The sequence below is a fragment of the Oncorhynchus clarkii genome, chromosome 32 (genome assembly GCF_045791955.1).
Source record: "Oncorhynchus clarkii lewisi isolate Uvic-CL-2024 chromosome 32, UVic_Ocla_1.0, whole genome shotgun sequence".
Classification (NCBI taxonomy): domain Eukaryota; kingdom Metazoa; phylum Chordata; class Actinopteri; order Salmoniformes; family Salmonidae; genus Oncorhynchus; species Oncorhynchus clarkii.
Genome location: NC_092178.1, coordinates 16,613,631 through 16,635,355, shown reverse-complemented (window position 1 = coordinate 16,635,355; position 21,725 = coordinate 16,613,631). Strand labels below are relative to the sequence as shown.

The window sequence follows — 21,725 nt, the reverse complement described above, 5'->3', positions numbered from 1 at the left end:
TCAGAACATGAGAACATATGAAAGCTGGTGGTTCCTTTTAACATGAGTCTTCAATATTCCCAGGTAAGAAGTTTTAGGTTGTAGTTATTATAGGAATTATAGGACTATTTCTCTCTATATGATTTGTATTTCATAGACCTTTGACTATTGGATGTTCTTATAGGCACTTTAGTATTGCCAGTGTAACAGTATAGCTTCCGTCCCTCTCCTCGCCCCTACCTGGGCTCGAACCAGGAACACATCGACAACAGCCACCCTCGAAGCAGCGTTATCCATGCAGAGCAAGGGGAACAACCACTCCAAGTCTCAGAGCGAGTGACGTTTGAAACGCTATTAGCGCGCACCCCGCTAACTAGCTAGCCATTTCACATCGGTTACACCAGCCTAATCTCGAGAGTTGATAGGCTTGAAGTCATAAACAGCACAATGCTTGGAGCACAACGAAGAGCTGCTGGCAAAACACACTAAAGTGCTTTTTGAATGAATGCTTACGAACCTGCTGCTGCCTACTATCGCTCAGTCAGACTGCTCTATCAAATCATAGACTTAATTATAACATAATAACACACAGAAATACGAGCCTGCTGCTGCCTACCATCACTCAGTCAGACTGCTGCCTACCATCACTCAGTCAGACTGCTGCCTACCACCGCTCAGTCAGACTGGTGCCTACCACCGCTCAGTCAGACTGCTGCCTACCATCACTCAGTCAGACTGCTCTATCAAATCATAGACTTAGTTATAACATAATAACCTACAGAAATACGAGCCTGCTGCTGCCTACCATCGCTCAGTCAGACTGCTCTATCAAATCATAGACTTAGTTATAACATAATAACATACAGAAATACGAGCCTGCTGCTGCCTACCACCGCTCAGTCAGACTGCTGCCTACCACCGCTCAGTCAGACTGCTGCCTACCACCGCTCAGTCAGACTGGTGCCTACTATCGCTAAGTCAGACTGCTCTATCAAATCATAGACTTAATTATAACATAATAACACACAGAAATACGAGCCTTAGTTTCCGGATTTGACCATATATTAATGACATATAATTTTGAAAACAAAAAGTTTATTCTTTCAGTGAAATACGGAACCGTTCCATATTTTATCTAATGGGTGGCATCCCTAAATCTAAATATTCCTGTTACATTGCACAACCTTCAATGTTATGTCATAATTACGTGAAATTCTGGCAAATTAGTTCGCAATGAGCCAGGCTGCCCAAACTGTTGCACATACCCTGACTCTGCGTGCAATGAACGCAAGAGAAGTGATACAATTTCACCTGGTTAATATTGCCTGCTAACCTGGATATATTTTAGCTAAATATGCAGGTTTAAAAATATATACTTCTGTGTATTGATTTTAAGAAAGGCATTGGTGTTTATGGTTAGATACACGTTGGAGCAACGACAGTCCTTTTTTGCGAATGCACATCGATTATATGCAACGCAGGACACGCTAGATAAACTAGTAATATCATCAACCATGAGTAGTTAACTAGTGATTATGATTGGTTGATTGATTGTTTTTTATAAGATAAGTTTAATGCTAACTAGCAACTTACCTTGGCTTCTTACTGCATTCGCGTAACAGGCAGGCTCCTCGTGGAGTGCAATGAGAGACAGGTGGTTAGAGCGTTGGACTAGTTAACCGTAAGGTTGCAAGATTGAATCCCCGAGCTGACAAGGTAAAAATCTGTCTTTCTGCCCCTGAACAAGGCAGTTAACCCACCATTCCTAGGCCGTCATTGAAAATAAGAATTTGTTCTTAACTGACTTGCCTCGTTAAATAAAGGTCTAAAAAAAACAACTGCAAAATCAGTTTCCAAAAATACAGATTTCCAATTGTTATGAAAACTTGAAATCGGCCCTAATTAATCGGCCATTCCGATTAATCGGTTTACCTCTACATGAGAACATCACACACCACAGCCCATGGGAACATCACATTCCACAGCCCCATAGTGGTACACAGTGAAAACATTTTCCAGGAGACCATCATCAGACAGACCAGAAAGGTCCAATCAGCCCCACACAGCACTGAACACAGTTCCAGATGATGCCATTGGGAAGGTGCTATAGGGTGCCTAGATGCAGGCTGAACATTATTTTGTCCCCCTGTCAATAAAACTGCTAAACAGCAGGGGAGACGGAGGGAGACGGACTGGTGCCAGGCCTGTAGGGCTTCATGTGGAATTGCCACCTGGTCACAGTCTGGCCTGGCTGGGAGGGGGGTGTATGGTAGGCTGTTGTTCTGTGATTCTATGTGTTTGTGTATTTATGTGGAAGCAGTATCACACAAATTTCCCTTCTAGGACAATAAAGTATATCATGAATCAGGTGCCACTAACTGTCTGTGTCTGACTGTCCATATGGGATAGTGTTAGGGTTGTTGTGTTTGGTGTTGCTGCCTTTAGAAAGTAGCGTAAATATGCTTTGGGTGGTTCTGGTCTATACAGTACATACACAATCCAGGTGTATTAGTGTCTGTTTCACCAGGTTTGTTGGTCTTTATGCTGGTCCTTTTTCTCTCTCTCTCTCGCTCTCGCTCTCGCTCTCGCTCTCTCTCTATAGATAAGTTCTGGTACTGTCGACTGTCTCCGAACCATAAAGTCCTGCACTATGGAGATCTGGAGGAGAGCCCTCAGGGAGAGGTGTCCCATGACCTTCTACAGGAAAAATGTGAGTAATGTGAGCAACACAAGTACTGCTCTGGGTCAATGACTGGAACGAATTGCAAAAATCGCTGAAGTTGGAGACTTATATTAACCTCACTAACTTTAAACATCAGCTGTCTGAGCAGCTAACCGATCGCTGCAGCTGTACATAGCCCATCTATAAATAGCCCATCCAATCTACCTACCTCATCCCCATATTGTTTTTATTTACTTTTCTGCTCTTTTGCACACCAGTATTTCTACTTGCACATCATCATCTGCACATCTGTCACTCCAGTGTTCATTTTCTAAATTGTAATTACTTCGCTACTATGGCCTATTTATTGCCTTACCTCCTCACGCCATTTGCGCACACTGTATATAGGCTTTTTTTTTCTTCTATTGTGTTATTGACTGTATGTTTGTTTATTCCATGTTTAACTCTGTGTTGTTGTTTCTGTCGCACTGCTTTGCTTTATCTCGGCCAGGTCACAGTTGTAAATGAGAACTTGTTCTCAACTGGCCTACCTGGTTAAATAAAGGTTAAATACATTTAAAATTAAAAACAAACTTACTGTCAGTTTTCTTTTTTTCTTTTTTTTTTTTTTAGCTAAGTGCAACTTGCAAAACAATAGTTTAGTGCCAGGGTGCCTGATGAAGATGGTTGTTACTGACGTTGTTAGTAGTTAACCTAGCATGTCAACAGAATAGCAGTTGACACTAAATCTAACGGGTGATTATGAGAGGACGTTATTCTTGATGTTGACGTTCCTCTCTTCCTCCTCCCGTAGTGCCTGTGGCCGATATCAAAGCGGTGGTCACTGGTAAGGACTGTCCTCACATGAAGGAGAAGGGAGCTCTGAAGCAGAACAAGGTGAGTGTGTGTACAGTATCTGTCTGTGTTTCTGTGTCTTATATCACAGTATCTGTCTGTGTTTCTGTGTCTTATATCACAGTATCTATCTGAGTTTCTGTGTCTTATATCACAGTATCTGTCTGTGTTTCTGTGTCTTATATCACAGTATCTGTCTGTGTTTCTGTGTCTTATATCACAGTATCTGTCTGTGTTTCTGTGTCTTATATCACAGTATCTGTCTGTGTCTTATATCACAGTATCTGTCTGTGTCTTATATCACAGTATCTGTCTGTGTCTTATATCACAGTATCTGTCTGTGTTTATGTGTCTTATATCACAGTATCTATCTGTGTTTCTGTGTCTTATATCACAGTATCTGTCTGTATTTCTGTGTCTTATATCACAGTATCTGTCTGTATTTCTGTGTCTTATATCACAGTATCTGGCTGTGTTTCTGTGTCTTATATCACAGTATCTTTCTGTGTCTTATATAACAGTATCTGTCTGTGTTGCTGTGTCTTATATCACAGTATCTGTCTGTGTTTCTGTGTCTTATATCACAGTATCTGTCTATGTTTCTGTGTCTTTTATCACAGTATCTGTCTGTGTTTCTGTGTCTTATATCACATTATCTGTCTGTGTTGCTGTGTCTTATATCACAGTATCTGTCTGTGTCTGTGTCTGTGTGTCTCATATCACATTATCTGTCTGTGTCTGTGTGTCTCATATCACATTCTGTCTATGTCTGTGTCTGTGTGTCTCATATCACATTATCTGTCTGTGTCTGTGTGTCTCATATCACATTATCTGTCTGTGTCTGTGTGTCTCATATCACATTATCAGTCTGTGTCTGTGTGTCTCATATCACATCTGTCTGTGTCTGTGTGTCTCATATCACATTATCTGTCTGTGTCTGTGTCTGTGTGTCTCATATCACATTATCTGTCTGTGTGTCTGTGTGTCTCATATCACATTATCTGTCTGTGTCTATGTGTCTCATATCACATTATCTGTCTGTGTCTGTGTGTCTCATATCACATTATCTGTCTGTGTCTGTGTGTCTCATATCACATTATCTGTCTGTGTCTGTGTGCCTTATATAATATGTATTTGCCCCCTTTCTAATTGTCTCTACTTTTGCATATTTTTGAAACTGAATGTTATCAGATCTTCAACCAAAACCTAATATTAGAGAAAGGGAACCTGAGGGAACAAATAACACAACAATTACATACTTATTTCATTTTTTATCATAAACACAGTTATGCAACACCCAATTCCCCTGTGTGAAAAAGTAATTGCACTCAATAGCTGGTTGTGCCACCTTTAGCTGCAATGACTGCAACCAAATGCTTCCTGAAGTTGTTGATCAGTCTCTCACGTCACTGTGGAGGAATTTCAGCCCACTCTGTGCAGCTGGGTCATGCAGAAAGACAATGATCCAAAACACACAATTAAGTCTACATGAAATGGTTAAAAAGCAACAAATTTGAAGTTTTGGAATGGCATAGTCAAAGTCTAGACCTAATCCCAATTGAGATGTTGTGGCAGGATTTGAAACAAATTTCACTGAGTTAAAGCAGTTCTGCATGCAAGAGTGGGCTGAAATTCCTCCACAGCGATGTGAGATCAACAACTACAGGAAGCATTTGGTTGCAGTCATTGCAGCTTAAGGTGGCACAACCAGCTATTGAGTGCAATTACTTTTTCACACAGGGGAATTGGGTGTTGCATAACGTGGTTAATTAAATAAATAAATAAAGTATATATTTTTTTGTTATTTAAAAACTATGGTTCCCTTTATCTAATATTAGGTTTTGTTTGAGGATCTGATAACATTCAGTATCAAAAATATGCAAAAAATAGAGACAATCAGAAAGAGGGCAAATCATTTTTCATGGCACTGTGTGTCTGTGCCTTATATAACAGTACAGTAGAGGGCTCCTGAGTGGCACAGCGGTCTAAGGCACTGCATGTCTGTGTGTCTGTGCCTTATATAACAGTACAGTAGAGGGCTATTGAGTGGCACAGCGGTCTAAGGCACTGCATGTCTGTGTGTCTGTGTGTCTGTGCCTTATATAACAGTACAGTAGAGGGCTCCTGAGTGGCACAGCGGTCTAAGGCACTGCATGTCTGTGTGTTTGTGCCTTATATAACAGTACAGTAGAGGGCTCCTGAGTGGCACAGCGGTCTAAGGCACTGCATGTCTGTGTGTCTGTGCCTTATATAACAGTACAGTAGAGGGCTCCTGAGTGGCACAGCGGTCTAAGGCACTGCATGTCTGTGTGTCTGTGCCTTATATAACAGTACAGTACAGGGCTCCTGAGTGGCACAGCTGTCTAAGGCACTGCATGTCTGTGTGTCTGTGCCTTATATAACAGTACAGTAGAGGGCTCCTGAGTGGCACAGCGGTCTAAGGCACTGCATGTCTGTGTGTCTGTGCCTTATATAACAGTACAGTAGAGGGCTCCTGAGTGGCACAGCGGTCTAAGGCACTGTATCGCAGTGCTAGAGGCGTCACTACAGACCCGGCTTCGATCCCGGGCTGTATCACAACCGGCCATGATCGGGAGTCCCATTGGACCAGCATCGCCCGGGTTAGGGGAGGGTTTGGTCGGCTTAGGCCGTCATTGTAAATCAGAATTTGTTCTTAACTGATTTGCCTAGTTAAATTAAATAAATAAAAATATGTCAGTGTACCTGTGCCTTATATGATAACATGATAGCCAACTCAATATCAAGGTATATCAACCCACTATCAAAGTAGATGTTGACATGCCAGCCAAGTTAAACCCAAATCCCTCTATCTTCTATGTATAGACATCTTAACCAAGGTGAAATAGCTGTGTTCAGTCCTGCCAGCCTGTCTGCTGGTACGAAAGCCCCAGCCTCCGCAGGTCCTGTCTCAGTAGTGACTAGAAACCAATACATTCTGCTGACACTGACAGATTAGGTCCTATAAATATAGCCTTGAAGACAAAGGAGCACCGCTCCTCTCTCGCCTGGACCTTTATTACTCTGTCCATAAATCTGGTGTCTGAAAGAATGGGCCTACAGGTCTGTGGGCTGGCTGGCTGGCTGGCTGGCTGGCTGGCTGGATGGATGACTGGATGGATGACTGGATGGCTGGCTGGCTGGTTGGATGGCTGGATGGATGGATAAATGGCTGGATGGATGGCTGGATGGATGGCTGGATGGATGGCTGGATGGCTGGCTGGCTTGATGGCTGGCTTGATGGCTGGCTGGATGGCTGGATGACTCGACCTTGTTTGGGCTGTTTGAATGAGAACACGAGCGGAGCAACATTCATTAGTCAAGCTGTAAGACACAAAAAGTAACCTCTGTGGTCACGGGCAGCGCAGCCATAGACCTAGGATTCGTCTCTAATGGCACCCTATTCCCTATGGGCCTTGGTCAAAAGTGTACTATATAGGTAATAGGGTTGTGGTCAAAAAAGTGCACTATACAGGGTGCCATTTGGGACGTGGAATCACTCTACAGTATACTGGGTCTGGGAGACGGAGAACCAGGGTACAGTTCAGAGATATCTGTTTGTCAGGCCTATTGGATTGACCTATTGTGTTGAATCAAATACAACATGTCCCATAGTACTAGGACACACATACAGTAGGTGCTCTGGATCAATGCGCTTCCACCATCTATGTGGTTGCGTGCCATATGCTACAGAATTTATAATTAGTTCTGCGGCATTTGATGACAAGCGAGAGACATCTGTTTCAAAGGAGCCTTAACAGATTTGAACAAATGAGACATCAGCTCTCCTTCAGTGTTCTCTGTGTGGAACTCTCTCAGGTGTCCCTATGCATTCCCCATCTGACTCATTGTTTGCATCCCCCTGTGTACTTCTGACCAGTGTGGAGAACACAATAATCTGATCCAAAGTCAGCTTTTGTGTGTTTTCTCTCTAAGGATTAAGTTAGACTCTAGGGGCAACTTTTCTCCTGTGTTGGATAACCGTCTCAAAGTGCCTTTGCATCCCAATTTGTCCCCTAGCTGTCCCCTTGCTCGGTGTGTCCCGTCCCCTGTCCCCTGGCACCCAGCATGACAGCCAAACCATCTGATGTTGGAGTGGCTGGGGAGAGAACGTGTTATAGAGGCACAGTGGGAGGGATGCACACACTGGAGTGGTGAGGAGCTCATTAGCATGTTAGTGACAGTGCTACATTTGAACTCCCTCCTTCTGTCTCTCTCTCCTCTCCTTCTCTCCCTTCCCCTCCTCTCTTTCTCCCCGCTCTCTCTCCCTCCTTATCTCCCTCTATCACTCTGTCACTCCCACATTCTCCCCTCCCTCCCTGTCTCTCTCTCCCCCTCTCGCTACAGGAGGTTCTGGAGCTGGCCTTCTCCGTCCTCTACGAGTCAGACGAATATTTAAACTTCATCGCTCCGGACAAGCATGAGGTAAGCACTAAGCAGTTGGCACAGTCACCCAGCCAATAACAGGATTCAGAGATGGACTGAGAGGAAGTCAATGGAGGTTGTCCATTCTACAGCACAACGTGGAACACTTAATGTTAATACACTGATGTACGGTTGTGTGTGTCTCTGTCTGTGTGTCTGTGTGTGTGTGTACTCATCCTCTCCTGTCTCTCCTCAGTACTGTGTGTGGACGGACGGTCTGAACGCCCTCCTGGGAAAGGAGATGACCAGTGACTTCACCAAGTCAGACATGGATACCCTACTCTCCATGGAGATGAAGCTCCGCCTCCTCGATCTGGAGAACATCCAGATTCCAGAGGCCCCTCCCCCAATTCCCAAGGAGCCTAGCAACTATGACTTTGTTTATGACTGCAACTAACTAACCAACCGATCAAAATCCCCTAGCTACTGTACTGGACCTACCAACTCTCTCTTTCCTAAAACGGCAACTGGAAAAAAGAAAAATAAACTAATGACGATGAAAATTATGAGTGACAGAAAAAGGATTCTATTGAACTAGTTTCCATCCTTCTTGCTATACTTGCTAAACTTTCTTTTTGAATTAAAGGGTGCGATTTAATACGTTTGCGGCGCTTAATGACTCTTTGCGACACTAGGTGGCCCACTGACTGAATCATGACGTCACCATGGAGACCAAACCAGGAAGCATCCATATGGGTCCTTTGGGTCCTAAACCAGAGATGTTCTAACATTCTCAACATTCTCTAAGCGTTGTTGTTTGGTCATCACTCTCCAAGATGTCTTCACAGTGTTCTTCTCACCTCAACCCTGCTCACTCTTCACTCCTCCTTCACTGAAGAATTTGCCATTTGCTTGGGATTTGTTGTAGAAACTCTCTTTGATTATCGCTTGGTTGTCCTTTTTCGTTTTGTTGATTTTCTACAGACTGTTGGATGAGAGGTGTGGCGTTTTATAAAAATATAAAGAAGTGCTGAGGACGTTAGTCTTTAGTTCTCCAACGTTCTGTGTGTGTTCAAAATGGCACCCTATTCCTTATATAGTGCGCTACTTTTAGTGCACTATATAGGGAATAAAGTAGCGCACTATATAGGGAATAGGGTGCCATTTCAGAAGCAGGCTCGGTCCCCCATTCACACTTATGTGGCAGCTAATGTCTCTGAGAGGAAGAAAGGATCAAGTGTATTTAAGATGTTGAAGTGTGTATTAACACTTTTCTCCCAGGTATCTTTCTGCATACTTCACATCCTGTGTAGACTGTTACAATACGTGTGTCATTCTAAAACCTGACACTGTTATACAATACGGGAAACTGCCTCTGAAGTTCCTGAAGTCTTCTATCCTATATCACGGCTGCTTTGACCATGCTGTATACCCAAACAAACATAACTGTAATATATGCTTGCTCAGACATACACATCTCTTTCCTCCGATTTGATACCGTTCAATCAGGCTCGATTACGACTGCTGTAAACATTTCGAAGCAATATTGAGCAACAAAAAAAAACTTTGTTAAGCTGATGGTGTAATTTAGTGATATTTGTGATGCTGCCAAGTAGTCAGTATGGGGGACGTTTGCGTTTTTAGTAAAGGGAAGTTGTTCTCTGTTTGTTTTCAAGAACTATGTGGCCGTCAATTTAGAGGTTCATGGAAATGTAATTTAAAAGCGAATCATGAGTCAACATTTTTAATATGATTTATTATTTTCCATATTTAATACCTTCAGATGTTTGTCTCTAGGTCTGAAAGCCCCTCAACCTGCTGTTTACATTAAAGATTTAAGGAAACTGACCTCTTGTTGCATTGTCCATGTCTTTATCTACACTGAACAAAAATATAAACACAACGTGCAACCATTTCTAAGATTTTACTGAGTTACACTTCATATGAGGAAATCAGTCAAATGAAATAAATTAATTAGGCCCTAATCTATGAATTTCACATGACTGGGACTGTAAATATGCTCCTCCGTGGGGGAATCTCAGGCCATTTACCACTCTGTGGCTCGACCCAATGGAGTCTGTCTGGACAATGTTCCATTCTGTCCATAGACTCCTGAGGGAAGACTGTTCATTTGTTAATTTAATGGAAGATGATTTCCCTGGTCATTTTCATGTAGTTTAGTATTTGTGTCAACATTCAACATCTCTCTCTCTCTCTCTCTCTCTCTCTCACACACACAAAACACACAAACACACACATATACACACACACACACACACACACACACACACACACACACACACGCACACACAGAGTTTATATTTAAGCAGCAGGTCACCCTGGAATACACTCCATTTGTCCCTGTACTGTGGTGCTGGCCTGATCAGGCCTGTTGGGCTGTTAAGTGGATTAGTCACAGTGGCTGATGGCTCTGATGTGCATCTGGTAATATGTGGATAAAAGAGGGACAAAGTGCCCTCCTCCCTCCCACCTCTTCCTCCTGTGCCCTCCTCCCTCATTCTCTCTCATTCTCTTGTTTTTTCTCTGTCTCACTCGCTATCGATCAAATCAAATTATTGGTCACATACACATGTTAATGCGAGTGTAGCGAAATGCTTGTACTTCTACTTCTGACAATGCAGTAATATCTAACAAGTAATCTAACAAATTCACAACGACTACCTTATACACACAAATGTAAGGGAAGAATAAGAATATGTGCATGTATATATATATCTGGATGAGCCATGCATGGCCAAACGGCATAGGCAAGATGCAGTAGATGGTATAGAGCAGTATATACATATGAGATGAGTAATGTAGGATACGTAAACATTATTAAAGTGGTGTTATTTAAGGTGAATAGTGATAAGTCAATTTATTAGTGTTCAGAGATTTGAGTCTGTATGTTGACAGCAGTCTCTCTATGTTAGTGATGGCTGTTTAACAGTCTGATGGCCTTGAGATAGAAACTGTTTTTCAGTCTCTCAGTCCCTGCTTTGATGCACCTGTACTGACCTCGCCTTCTGGATGATAGCGGGGTAAACAGGCAGTGGCTCGGGTGGTTGTTGTCCTTGATGATCTTTTTGGCTTTCCTGTGACATCGGGTGTTGTAGGTGTCCTGGGGGGCAGGTAGTTTGCCCACGGTGATGTGTTGTGCAGACCGCACTACCGTCTGGAGAGCCTTGCGGTTGAGGGTGGTGAAGTTGCCGTACCAGGCGGTGATACAGCCCGACAGAATGCTCTCGATTGTGCATCTGTAAAAGTTTGTGAGTGTTTTGGGTGACAAGCCAAATTTCTTCAGCCTCCTGAGGTTGAAGAGGCACTGTTGTGCCTTCTTCACCCCGCTGTCTGTGTGGGTGGACCATTTCAGTTTGTCCGTGATGTGTACGCCGAGGAACTTAACTTTCCACCTTCTCCACTACTGTCATGTGGATGGGGGGGTGCTCCCTCTGCAGTTTCCTGAAGTCCACGATCATCTCCTTGGTTTTGTTGACATTGAGTGAGAGGTTATTTTCCTGACACCACACTTCCAGAGCCCTCACCTCGTCCCTGTAGGCTGTCTCGTCGTTGTTGGTAATCGAGCCTACCACTGTAGTGTTGTCTGCAAACTTGATGATTGAATTGGAAGCTTGCATGGCCACGCAGCCATGGGTGAACAGGGAGTACAGGAGAGGGTTGAGAACGCACCCTTGTGGGGCCCCAGTGTTGAGGATCAGCAGGGTGGAGATGTTGTTACCTACCTTCACCACCTGGGGTGAAGCATGTGGTGACAACAGACTGGGATAGGGATTGATTGAATATGTCCGTAAACACACCAGCCAGCTGGTCTGCACATGCTCTGAGGACGCGGCTAGGGATGTCGTCTGGGCCGGCAGACTTGCGAGGGTTAACACGTTTAAATGTTTTACTGACGTTGGCCATGGAGAAGGAGAGCCCACAGGCTTTGGTGTCAGTGGCACTCTATTGTCCTCAAAGTGATGAAAGAAGTTGTTTGAATTGCCTGGGAGCATGACGTCGATGTCCGCGACGGAACTGGATTTCTTTTTGTAATCCGTGATTGACTGTAGACCCTGCCACATAGGTCTTGTTTTTGAGCTGTTGAATTGCGACTCTACTTTGTCTCTATACTGACACTTTGCTTGTTTGATTGCCTTGCAGAGGGAATAGCTGCACTGTTTGTATTTGGTAATGTTTCCAGTCGCCTTGCCATGATTAAAAGCGGTGGATCGCGCTTTCAGTTTTGCGCGAATGCTGCCATCAATCCAAGGTTTCTGGTTAGGAGATGTTTTAATAGTCACAGTGGGTACGACATCTCTGATGCACTTGCTAATTAACTCGCTCACCGAGTCAGCGTATAAATCAATGTTGTTGTCTGAGGCTATCCGGAACATATCCCAGTCCACGTGATTGAAGCAATCCTGAAGCGTGGAATCCGATTGGTCAGACCAGCGTTGTATTGACCTGAGCACGGGCGTTTCCTGTTTTGTTTTAGTTTCTGTCTATAGGCTGGGAGCAACAAAATGGAGTCATGGTCAGATTTGCCGAAGGCAGGACAGGGGAGGGCCTTGTATACATTGCAGAAGATAGAGTAGCAAGGATCCAGAATGCTAGCAGCCCGTGTCGCGCATTCGATATGCTGATAGAATTTAGAAAGTCTCGTTCTCAGGTTAGCTTTGTTAAAATCCCTGGCTACAATAAATTCAGCCTCAGGATGTATGGTTTCCAGTTTACATAGAGTCTAGTGAAGTTCTTTCAGGGCCGACGAGGTATCTGCTTGTGAGGGGGGATATACACGGCTGTGACTATAATCCAAGAGAATTATCTTGGACGATAATGCGGTCAAACATCTGATTGTAAGTAATTCTCGGTCAGGTGAACAAAAGGACTTAAGTTCCTGTATGTTGTTGTGATTACACCATGAGTCGTTAATCATAAGTCATACATTCCCCGCCCTTCTTCTTACCAGAGAGATGTTTGTTTCTGTCGGCCCGATGCATGAAGAAACCGGGTGCCTGTACAGACTCTAATAACGTATCCCGAGTGAGCCATGTTTCCTTGAAACAGAGAATGTTACAATCTCTGATGTCTCTCTGGAAGGCAACTTGTGCCATAATTTCATCCACCTTGTTATCTTGAGATTGGACATTGGCGAGTAATATGCTCGGGAGCGATGGATGGTGTGCTCGCCTTCTGAGTCTGACCAGTAGGCCGCTCCGTCTGCCTCTCCTGCGGCAACCGCGTTGTTTTGGGTCGGCCTCTGGGATAAGATCCCATGTCCAGGGTGGAGGTCCGAACAAAGGATCCGCTTCGGGAAAGACATATTCCTGGTCATAATGTTGGTAAGTTGTCATCGCTTTCATATCCAATAATTCTTCTCGGCTGTATGTAATAACACTTGAGATTTCCTGGGCTAACAACAACTTAGGAAATGGCTGCCTAGTTTTTCGTACTGCACATCGGTTGGGTATTTCCCCCCCTAAATTAAAGTATTTACTCTGAGCATTGTAATAACTTACGCAAAATGGAAAAGTGTAAAATAGGAAAAGGTCGTGGAGCTACAACAACAACCCGTAACAAGACAGCAGAAGATATAATCGTCGATGAACCCGAAATGGCTAATGCTAGCACAAATAAGATAGCAGCAGCAAAATAACCCTCATTTTGTGAGGTGATGAAGGAAGAATTGCGCGAGGCGCTCACAGGCTTACGAGAGGAACTTCGAGAAGATGTAAGAAAATAACTAAATGAGTTCAAGAAGGACATTAACCAGAAACTGGAAGGAAACAAATTAGAACTTCACAGCATATCTACAAGATTGGGGGACGCAGAACGGCGCATTGGGGAAACGGACATATGGAACTCCGCAGTCAAGGAAATACTTGAACAGTCACTGAAAAGCCAACACGCACTACAGGCAAAAGTGACTGAACTCGAAGGTTTCTCACGTCGAAACAACATTAGACTTTATAACGTAGTAGAGGGCGCTGAAAAAGACTATATGCCCAACTTATTCAAGGGCATACTTGAAGACGACACTGACCTGGGAATCGAGAGAGCACACTGAGCTCTGGCCTCAAAACCCCCCAGCGGCGCCCCACCAAGATCCATAGTAGTATGGTTCCTAAAAGTCTCAGTCAAAGAGAAAGTCTTACATGCAACCTGGAAAAAACCTGTTAACTTCCAAGGCCAACGAGTGTTCTTTGATCATGACTACGCGGGAGAGATACTGAAAAGAAGGAAAGAATACATCCCCATTAAGAAAGCACTTAAAGAGAAGGGTATTCGCTTCTAAACATCATTCCCTGCAAAAATGTGAGTATTTCTGGAAAATGGCCTGGTTACATACGAGCATGCAGACGAGGCGGCTGAGGATCTGAAGTCGAAGGGTATCCCAGTGGAGTATACCGCCAGGAGAAAGGCGACATCACTGGCGGAAAGACTCGAGCAAGCTCTCCCATGGATCGTTGTCGACAAGCAGGGTCATGGAGAAAGAGCGAAACCATCTCGGTGAGAGGACGTTCACATCTGAGAGAGACTCAGGCATTTCCAACGGGAAGATGTAAGACACTGAACCGGATTTAACAGAATTAATAGTTACCACGAGCTGTTAAGACTTTGGGTTGTTATGGTTGACATTGCAATAGGTAAAATATCTCCCCTATTTTCCCCCAATGCTGAACAAGGGTGAGTAGCCAAAAGCATGTGTTCTTTACGAACACACTAAGTTAATAACATATATATTAGCTAAGGATTAATGACACATTGACAACGGGGCAACAGAAGGGCGTATCAAGGGGAGGATTCATGATATGCAAGCATGACCAATATAGTTTTCACTTGTAATTAACCGATGTGTATAAACAACAAAATAAGCGCCCTTATTATTTTTGGTTCCACCAGGTCTTGTTTGTGACTACTTCACGCATTTTCATATCTGAGTGAGGGGCCCCTCCTGCGGACAGGCTCATCCCCTCAAACCCTAGAGGCAAGAGACAGTCCTCTGACATGGGAGTCCAAATACCAACGTTTTTTCCCACTTTGGTTTACTTTATTATCGTTCTTGATTTTTTAGGTTCATGATAAGCAGACAGATATGGTGCCCAGGTTTTTTATTTATATTGATGCATCATGGGGAATTTAAGGTCATAAGTCTCAATGTAAACGGACTGGGGAGTGACATCAAGAGAAGGTCATAAGTCTCAATGTAAACGGACTGGGGAGTGACATCAAGAGAAGTAAGGTCATAAGTCTCACTGTAAACGGACTGGGGAGTGCCATCAAGAGAAGTAAGGTCATGAGTCTCAATGTAAACGGACTGGGGAGTGACATCAAGAGAAGTAAGGTCATAAGTCTCAATGTAAACGGACTGGGGAGTGACATCAAGAGAAGTAAGGTCATCAGTCTCAATGTAAACGGACTGGGGAGTGCCATCAAGAGAAGTAAGGTCATCAGTCTCAATGTAAACGGACTGGGGAGTGACATCAAGAGAAGTAAGGTCATAAGTCTCGATGTAAACAGACTGGGGAGTGACATCAAGAGAAGTAAGGTCATGAGTCTCGATGTAAACGGACTGGGGAGTGCCATCAAGAGAAGTAAGGTAATAGCAAAGATGAAACAGGAGAGAGGTGACATACTATTCTGGCAGGAAACTCACTTATCCACACCTGAACACGAGAAACTCAAGAAAATGGGATATAGGAATACTTTTTTTCTTCTTACAAAATGGGTAGAAGGGGAGTTACATTCTGGATCCCAAATTCAGTTCATTTTGAGTTTATTTCAGAAATAAAAGACAAGGAGGGCAGATTTATACTTGTTAAATGTAAACTGGATAACAAGGAAGTTACATTATTTGATGTATACGCACCCCTAGGGAGTGACATGGTCTTCTACAGGCAGGTGTTTGATTTAATTGCCACAGAAACCACTGGCACTCTTATCTGTGGAGGGGGCTTTAACACAATTCTAAATTTAAAATTGGACAGCACAAACCAAAATAGGAAAATGAATTTAGTTGCTAAAAAGATTAATAGGATACTTCAGGATCTAGGACTGCTCAATGTATGGCGTGACACCCACAAGACCGATAAGGAATATACTTTTTACTCAGCCCGCCACACTGAATACTCCAGGTTAGACTACTTTTTTATGTACAGTGCAGATAGACACATGCTTAAGGATTGTAGGATCGGGCAGAGCGACTTATCAGATCATAATGGAGTTTACCTAACTCTACACCTTGATAGCAAACCAATAAATACTATATGGATACTTAATACAAGCATGCTGATTGATCCAGCATTCAAGGAATCAATAAAGACAGAATTGAACATCTATCTGGAGAATAATGATAATCGGGAAGTATCTCCTGCTATATTGTGGGATGCAGCTAAGGCGGTTATTATAGGGAAGATCATAGCCACATTATCTCTCAAGAAAAAGATTAAAGCACAGAAACTGCTGAAATTACAGGAAACCCTAAGAAACTTAGAATGATCTCATAGTCAATACAAAGACGCTCTTATATTACGAGAGATTCAAAAGGTAAAACAGGAAATTGACCAGAAGAAGTAGAGAAACTCAGGTTCCTGAAACAACGATATTATGAAGCAGGCTCAAAGGCAACCAAATTACTAGCATGGAGACTCAGGAAACAACCAGCACAGAATACCATTTTCAAAACAAAAGACCCCAAAACATAAAAGATCACATGCAAATTAGATGAAATACAGAATGCATTTGAATCGTATTACACAAATCTGTACAAGCAACCAGAGAAGGCAGATGCACAGACAATAGAGCACTTTTTGAACTCACTTCATCTCCCCTCAATTGGGACAGAGCAAAATGATAGACTAACTTTAGAAATATCCACCAGAGAAATGAATAAAGCAATATCTCAACAAAAAGTCAGCAAGTCTCCAGGCCCTGATGGCTTCCCTTCAGAATGGTTCAAGACCTTCAGAGAACAATTAGCACCTCTACTTAAGGCCCTGATGGCTTCCCTTCAGAATGGTTCAAGACCTTCAGAGAACAATTAGCACCTCTACTTAAGGCCCTGATGGCTTCCCTTCAGAATGGTTCAAGACCTTCAGAGAACAATTAGCACCTCTACTTAAGGCACTGATGGCTTCCCTTCAGAATGGTTCAAGACCTTCAGAGAACAATTAGCACCTCTACTTAAGGCCCTGATGGCTTCCCTTCAGAATGGTTCAAGACCTTCAGAGAACAACTAACACCTCTACTTAAGGCACTGATGGCTTCCCTTCAGAATGGTTCAAGACCTTCAGAGAACAATTAGCACCTCTACTTAAGGCCCTGATGGCTTCCCTTCAGAATGGTTCAAGACCTTCAGAGAACAATTAGCACCTCTACTTAAGGCACTGATGGCTTCCCTTCAGAATGGTTCAAGACCTTCAGAGAACAATTAGCACCTCTACTTAAGGCCCTGATGGCTTCCCTCCAGAATGGTTCAAGACCTTCAGAGAACAACTAACACCTCTACTTAAGGCACTGATGGCTTCCCTTCAGAATGGTTCAAGACCTTCAGAGAACAATTAGCACCTCTACTTAAGGCACTGATGGCTTCCCTTCAGAATGGTTCAAGACCTTCAGAGAACAATTAGCACCTCTACTTAAGGCACTGATGGCTTCCCTTCAGAATGGTTCAAGACCTTCAGAGAACAATTAGCACCTCTACTTAAGGCACTGATGGCTTCCCTTCAGAATGGTTCAAGACCTTCAGAGAACAATTAGCACCTCTACTTAAGGCACTGATGGCTTCCCTTCAGAATGGTTCAAGACCTTCAGAGAACAATTAACACCTCTACTTAAGGCCTGTATTAACTGGACTCTGAGGGAGGGGGGTCTCCCCCCCCACCGTCATGGAGAGAGGCCATCATATCAGTAATCCCAAAAGAGGGTAAAGATAAGAAAGAATGCAGTTCATATAGACCTATCACAATTCTTAACACATATTATAAACAATATGCATCAATAATAGCCAAAAGAATGGAGAACATAATCCCAGAATTGATTGATGGAGATTAAACTGGTTTCATACAAAATAGGCAGACACAGGACAACATAAGGAGAACACTACATGTCATGGACCACATTACTCAGAATAAGACAAGTGCAATATTAAATCAGCCTAGATGCAGAAAAAGCATTTGATTCAGTGGGATGGGATTACCTATTCCAAGTTATGGAAAGATTTGGTTTCAACAGAGAAGTGATACAGTGCATCAAAACACTGTATTCATGTCCGACCAGAGCGAGGGGCAAGACAAGGCTGTAATCTTTCACGCACGCTCATCTCCTTGTACCTCGAACCATTAGCACAGGCAATAAGACAGGACCCAACCTTAGAGGGAATAATAAGAGACAGTGAACATAAGATATGCATGTATGCTGATGACGTTCTGTTATTCCTTAAAGACCCAGGCTCAAGTGTACCTAGATTGATGGATGTTTTACAAACATTTGGAACATATTCAGGGTATGTGCTTAACGTACACAAGACCCAAGCCCTAGTATATAATTATACCCCACAGGAAGAGCTGAAGAGTAGGCATAACTTCACCTGGACCTCCTCATCCATTAAATATCTGGGAGTAAATTTACCAAAAGATACACCCAAACTTTATTGCATGAATTACAATCACATTAACAAGAAAATATATGACGACCTAGACAGGTGGAATTCACTTCTCTTGGATCTTAGTAGTAGAATTGAAACAATCAAAATGAACATCCTGCCGAGGTTACTGTATTTGTTCCAATCACTGCCCATAGAAATCCCACCTAAACAGTTTAGGGAATGGGATAAACAATATCAAGGTTTATCTGGAACAGTAAGAGACCAAGATCTAGATATACAACATTACAGTTACCAACAAACTGTGGGGGTGTGGCCTTACCAGCCCAATTGAGACCCCTGGTGTGTTGGTGCAATTCAGAATATGAATCCAAATGGAAAGACATCGAGACTACTTTGACAGAGATACCCATACAGTCCGTTTTGGGAAATAGTCATGCTCATCGAGTCTGCACATTGTCAAAGCTTTCCTTCATTTTGGGTCAGTCACAGTGGTCAGGTATTCTGCCACTGTGTACTCTCTGTTTAGCGCCAAATAGCATTCTAGTTTGCTCTGTTTTTTTGTAAATTCTTTCTCTCTCTCGCTCTCTCTATGCTTTGCCTCAGGAGCTCAGACAGGTCATGGCTTTCCCAGGATGTTATTGCTTTTCAGTGAAGTTGCAATAATGATCTTATAAAACAATATTTGTTTCACCAAGTGTCGAAGGTTACTAATACACAATGCATTTCATCTGTACCTTTCAAATTGCCAGACTTGTCAGAAGGCAAATATCCCTACTCAGTGTCATAGTCTGAAGTGCAGCAAAAATAGTTGTTCAAAAACTCAAAATGGAGTGATCAGAAATCTGTGACATGCCAAATTAGTACTAAAACACACTTATCCCCAGACACTGAAAGGAGATACTGTGAGTGCACCCTGGACTCACCTGTGAGTGAAGTCGTTGCTCATCTCATCTGAAGTTGTGAGCAGTCGTGCTGTGTGTGAAAGCTTCTAAAGGCCTCAGCACAGCGGGGGGCAGCTACTCTCCTCTTAAAGCAGGCAACACTAATCAATCTGATTGAGGGTGGCATTGATGTGATGGGAAACACGTTTCTCCGTAGCATGCTCACTAACCTCTCACTACACCTAGGGTACGTCCCAATCATCTATCCTGCCTCCTGAAGTGTACACTCGTTCATTACATCCCAGAAATGTACAAACACTGGATTGGTGTTGGCACAGGTCAGATGGGGTTTTCATTTGCCAGTCATTTCCTTTCAAATCCATGAAGGGAAGTGAACAAGTGCACCCTTCAAGGAGATATCATTGGTGCACACTCTGACAGGCATCGAGAGGTGCCCAGAATGGCCAAAAACAACCAAACCCTGGAAAACACATTTCTACTGCCTGTAATTTCTATTTAATAGTACTCTGCCATCCCCTGGGCTTTATTGACTAACTGCCATTCTACTTTAGTCATTTGACAAATCTGGAAACATTAAAGTAGGGGCGCCTTGGGCCCAAGTTCCACAATACTTTTCTTCTTCGACTGTCACTGTTTCTAATTGAGTTTTTCTACCTCAGTGTACGTTCGCTTTGAAATTATTTACATCTTAACACATTTGATCAATTCTGTCTTCTCATTGGAGAGATTATTTGTTATTGATGTTGATACCACGGCCGGCTCCATTCTTAGCTCTCCCTCCAATCACTATTTTGCTTGAGGGCACCAATCACGGACGAGGATGTCTTGCTCCCAGGCAGACTAAATAACTTTTTTGCCCGCTTTGAGGACAATACAGTGCCACTGACACGGCCTGCAACGAAAACATGCGGTCTCTCCATCACTGCAGCCGAGGTGAGTAAGACATTTAAACGTGTTAACCCTCGCAAGGCTGCAGGCCCAGACGGCATCCCCAGCCGCGCCCTCAGAGCATGCGCAGACCAGCTGGCCGGTGTGTTTACGGACATATTCAATCAATCCCTATACCAGTCTGCTGTTCCCACATGCTTCAAGAGGGCCACCATTGTTCCTGTTCCCAAGAAAGCTAAGGTAACTGAGCTAAACGACTACCGCCCCGTAGCACTCACATCCGTCATCATGAAGTGCTTTGAGAGACTAGTCAAGGACCATATCACCTCCACCCTACCTGACACCCTAGACCCACTCCAATTTGCTTACCGCCCTAATAGGTCCCCAGACGATGCAATCTCAACCACACTGCACACTGCCCTAACCCATCTGGACAAGAGGAATACCTATGTGAGAATGCTGTTCATCGACTACAGCTCGGCATTCAACACCATAGTACCCTCCAAGCTCGTCATCAAGCTCGAGACCCTGGGTCTCGACCCCGCCCTGTGCAACTGGGTACTGGACTTCCTGACGGGCCGCCCCCAGGTGGTGAGGGTAGGCAACAACATCTCCTCCCCGCTGATCCTCAACACTGGGGCCCCACAAGGGTGCGTTCTGAGCCCTCTCCTGTACTCCCTGTTCACCCACGACTGCGTGGCCACGCACGCCTCCAACTCAATCATCAAGTTTGCGGACGACACAACAGTGGTAGGCTTGATTACCAACAACGACGAGACGGCCTACAGGGAGGAGGTGAGGGCCCTCGGAGTGTGGTGTCAGGAAAATAACCTCACACTCAACGTCAACAAAACTAAGGAGATGATTGTGGACTTCAGGAAACAGCAGAGGGAACACCCCCCTATCCACATCGATGGAACAGTAGTGGAGAGGGTAGCAAGTTTTAAGTTCCTCGGCATACACATCACAGACAAACTGAATTGGTCCACTCACACAGACAGCATCGTGAAGAAGGCGCAGCAGCGCCTCTTCAACCTCAGGAGGCTGAAGAAATTCGGCTTGTCACCAAAAGCACTCACAAACTTCTACAGATGCACAATCGAGAGCATCCTGGCGGGCTGTATCACCGCCTGGTATGGCAACTGCACCGCCCTCAACCGTAAGGCTCTCCAGAGGGTAGTGAGGTCTGCACAACGCATCACCGGGGGCAAACTACCTGCCCTCCAGGACACCTACACCACCCGATGTCACAGGAAGGCCATAAAGATCATCAAGGACATCAACCACCCGAGCCACTGCCTGTTCACCCCGCTATCATCCAGAAGGCGAGGTCAGTACAGGTGCATCAAAGCTGGGACCGAGAGACTGAAAAACAGCTTCTATCTCAAGGCCATCAGACTGTTAAACAGCCACCACTAACACTGAGTGGCTGCTGCCAACACACTGACAC

At 43.9% G+C, this 21,725-nt stretch overlaps 1 protein-coding gene across 11 annotated transcripts in view; it reads left to right on the top strand.

Annotated features, from left to right (window-relative positions):
• The window catches only part of LOC139391712 (engulfment and cell motility protein 1-like), a 195,343-nt gene extending 185,610 nt beyond the window's left edge, over positions 1 to 9,733 (top strand). For 7 of the 11 annotated variants that reach the window (XM_071139199.1, XM_071139198.1, XM_071139196.1 and 4 more), the window contains 4 exons: positions 2,582 to 2,689; positions 3,456 to 3,538; positions 7,862 to 7,939; positions 8,136 to 9,733. In XM_071139199.1, coding sequence (XP_070995300.1) covers positions 2,582 to 2,689; positions 3,456 to 3,538; positions 7,862 to 7,939; positions 8,136 to 8,336 — 470 coding nt within the window. In that variant the 3' untranslated portion in view covers positions 8,337 to 9,733. The remainder of the gene's footprint in view (positions 1 to 2,581; positions 2,690 to 3,455; positions 3,539 to 7,861; positions 7,940 to 8,135) is intronic. The other 4 variants (XR_011629600.1, XR_011629603.1, XR_011629602.1 and 1 more) reach the window with 4 other exon arrangements.
• The last annotated feature ends 11,992 nt before the right edge of the window (positions 9,734 to 21,725 follow it).